General features: G+C 34.3%; 1 protein-coding gene across 1 annotated transcript; it reads right to left on the bottom strand.

Annotated features, from left to right (window-relative positions):
* Nucleotides 1-683: 683 nt before the first annotated feature.
* On the bottom strand, nucleotides 684-2,895 carry LOC145031463 (uncharacterized). Its single transcript, XM_078980020.1, has 5 exons — nucleotides 2,094-2,895; nucleotides 1,911-1,968; nucleotides 1,753-1,836; nucleotides 1,535-1,670; nucleotides 684-1,421 (listed from the first exon to the last, which is right to left on the bottom strand). The coding sequence occupies exons 1-5, from the start codon at nucleotides 2,674-2,676 to the stop codon at nucleotides 1,128-1,130; spliced, it is 1,155 nt and encodes a 384-aa protein (XP_078836146.1). The 5' UTR covers nucleotides 2,677-2,895; the 3' UTR covers nucleotides 684-1,127.
* Nucleotides 2,896-3,196: the final 301 nt, after the last annotated feature.

The following is a 3,196-nucleotide window of genomic DNA, read 5'->3' on the forward strand; positions in this document are numbered from 1 at the left end:
ATGATTATAAACAATTAAAAACATTGTAAAAAAATGAACAAATATAATATTTTGAAAATTTATAAAGATAAAATATGATATTAAAAATTTAAATTGAACAAATATGATAATTTTATGTTTAAAAATGACATATATAAATTTTTTTCATTTTTGAATTAGAACACCATAAAATGTATACACATACATTAGAGAATCACATGTAAATAATAAAAATACAAAAAAAAAATATTTCTTTTGATGTACATGTGTGCATATATATTTTTTGAGAAATTAAATATCCTTTTATTTATTTTCTTCTATCATATTGCTACACATTTAAGACTGTAACACTTATCATATTTAATAAAATTAATAAATTTTTGTTAGATCTAAAAATGATAGGATGATGGATGGTCGAAAATAAATAGAAGGATATTTAACTTTTAATATATATATTTTTTTTCATTAATGCATTGGTTTGAAAAGTTCTATTACACACTACGCATTTTGTTTGGTGTTGTTTTTTGTAAAACGTAACATCATAATTTTTTTTCTCAAGTTTTTGAAGCTTTTAAATTCTCATTACATTTCCACTTGGTGTTCTATATATTCGAAGTTATGTGAAAGATGGTGATGTATATATGGCGTCAAAAGCGATGCAAAGAGAAAATCCTCCATAAAGAGAGGGAGATAAAGCCCATAAATAGCAGAAGAAGATAGAAAGATGCTTAACTTATGCCACAACATTTACAAATCATAAAAGAGGTATGCTATGCCCACATGCATACCCCCATCATAAACACTTTTGACATTATTGATGGGGTCTTGAATGACTACATATACCCTACGTTCCCCCTTCCCCAAGGAAGGTAAGAAAAAATACACATACAAACTTATATCACTCAATACAATGGCATTGAAGTGGTCACTAATTAAAGCCATTCCCACATGCTCTAGATTCCATTCTCTGCCCACTCTTCACATGCTCATAATCTTTACAGCTAACAAAACCAAACGTATGGTACATGCAAACCTCACTCAAATTAAACTAAAATGAACCTAAATAGAAGTACGTGTTGTTAGAGATCATATCATATAGTTTATGCAAATATAAACTAAGACTAATTAAATTAGTTGATGATTAGAGATTAATTAATGGTGGATGTAGTGTTTGAAAGGTGGGACACCAAGGCGTCGACACATTGGAGATGGCGTGGGCAACTGGTGATGTGATCGTTGGTGAGGCCCGCTGCTTGCATAAAAGAATGGATAATAGTGGGACCCACCTGCCGGAATCCTCTTCTTACCATATCTCGGCTTATCGCTTCCGATTTAGATGTCTTTACTGGCATCTTGTGATTCACCTTGTACTGAGTTGCAATAGGCTTGTGATTCACAAATCCCCATATATACTTGTTGAATGACCCGAATGCTTTCTTAATCTGTTCAACAATAGAATCATATTAACATAATAACATTTGCATAGTACAAACTTCTTTTTGTTCTTTTGATAGATTATTCAGACGCAAATAGAATGAGTAAAAACACATCGTACCTCAAGAATACAGTTAGAGTTTTGGACAACTGCTCTTATAAAGCCAACTTCAATCCCATAGTGACTACTCGTTGATGTTATTGTTTTTTCGGTAAACATGGATATAATTTCTGCTTCAAAACCAGAGAATGCCTTCCTGTGAATTTCAATCAAAATTGTTAATTACTATAACGAAAATCGTTATATAAGAATTTGAAATGTCTCAAATGGAAACCCACCTAAACTGTTGTCTTTTCCTTAACACCGAAGTCCAATCCGATCCAACTTGAGCACTTGTCAGCACCAATAATTCAAAGAGCAACCTGAGAGAAACCATTACCATATTCATTTGTAAATTCCACCACACACACACACACACAGAGAAAAAGAAGCTTACTTATCATCATGAACGGGAACTCCCCATTCTTCATCATGGTATGCAACGAATATCGGGTCTGAAAATGTCACAATATGAAAAAAAAAGTTGAAATAGCTCAGTTAATATATCGAACATTGAGTTCTTAGGTAGTCAGTGAGCATTTTTGCTAATATATAAAGTAAGAGATGTGATTAGTTAAACCTGAATTAGGAGTGATGAAGCTACATCTTTTCTCTTCCCTAACATTGAAAGTAGTCGTAGCAGAAGATGATGTGAGCTTACTGCAGCCATCATAATTGTTAGTCTTTGATCTACCATAGTGAGCAATCTTCATTTTCCTCTGAACCTGCATCGCTGCCACCTGTTCCCTCCTTGCAGCCGCTATACTCCCCGGAGAATCCACAATCGCCGCTGATGAGTACTCCACCGCCAACGAATTAGGATTAGTACTGTTGGTTCGACCACTAGAAACAACACTTTTCTTTGGCTTCTTTACTGGAATAATAGTTTTTTGGGTGGCGCATTTGGTGGTTGGAGACGAAAGGATCCTTTCAGTGCTGGTGGTTTTTGTAGTTGGAATGGTAGTGCGAAGTGGTGGTTGGGAAACTTGAACTACCGAAGACGATTTAGGGAGGGGGAGGCTTTTTTTAAGAGAACTTCTTGTTAGAACTCGGTTAGAGGTGGCTGGTTGAAGCACTGGCCGACCATTGATGTCTGAAACCATGTTGGCTGCCGGAGTACCATCATGATTTGTTTGAACCATTTTTGATTTTGAAGAACACATGATTGAAGATTGATGAAATGGTTTGAAGGAGAGAAGGAGTAGTGTTATAATACTTATGCAGGTTTCTAAATTCTAAGCAAGCAAGCTAAGGATCGAAAGATATTTGAAAGGAAGAAGGGATCTTATTTCTATTACCACTACCCTATATCCTGGAGTGGGTGTGGGGACATACGAAATAATGCCAAACAATTGGTAACATGGGGGTATTAGATTTGGGTCTGCCATACAAAGTACAAACGCGCTTGTGAAGCTAACTTATCTTGTTTTCTTTAACATGGGCATATGAGAATGATACCCCTGACACAATCCCCACGACACCTTTTTATTTCTTTTTCTTTTAAAAAAATAAAAATAAAATAAAATAAAAATAACCTTTCTTCACGAAAGAATCCACAAGGTAATATGGTATGCAATAATGGATCAAGAAATAGAATATAGTATTACGCTGGACCAAAATAAACCATGCTAATATGTTTTTTTTTAACGGGTAGACTTCAATTAAATAACAAGAAGTTGTAGA

The sequence above is a fragment of the Lactuca saligna genome, chromosome 2 (genome assembly GCF_052625555.1).
Source record: "Lactuca saligna cultivar CGN05327 chromosome 2, ASM5262555v1, whole genome shotgun sequence".
In the NCBI taxonomy this organism is placed as follows: domain Eukaryota; kingdom Viridiplantae; phylum Streptophyta; class Magnoliopsida; order Asterales; family Asteraceae; genus Lactuca; species Lactuca saligna.

Bases quoted from the DNA above. Each gene is read 5' to 3' on its own strand.
- LOC145031463 (XM_078980020.1), bottom strand. From the start codon at position 2,676: ATGTGTTCTTCAAAATCAAAAATGGTTCAAACAAATCATGATGGTACT. The intron at 1,837-1,910 runs GTAAGCTTCTTT...GGTTTCTCTCAG, and splicing joins GTTCCCGTTCATGATGATAA to GTTGCTCTTTGAATTATTGG. The intron at 1,422-1,534 runs GTACGATGTGTT...ATTGTTGAACAG, and splicing joins ACTCTAACTGTATTCTTGAG to ATTAAGAAAGCATTCGGGTC.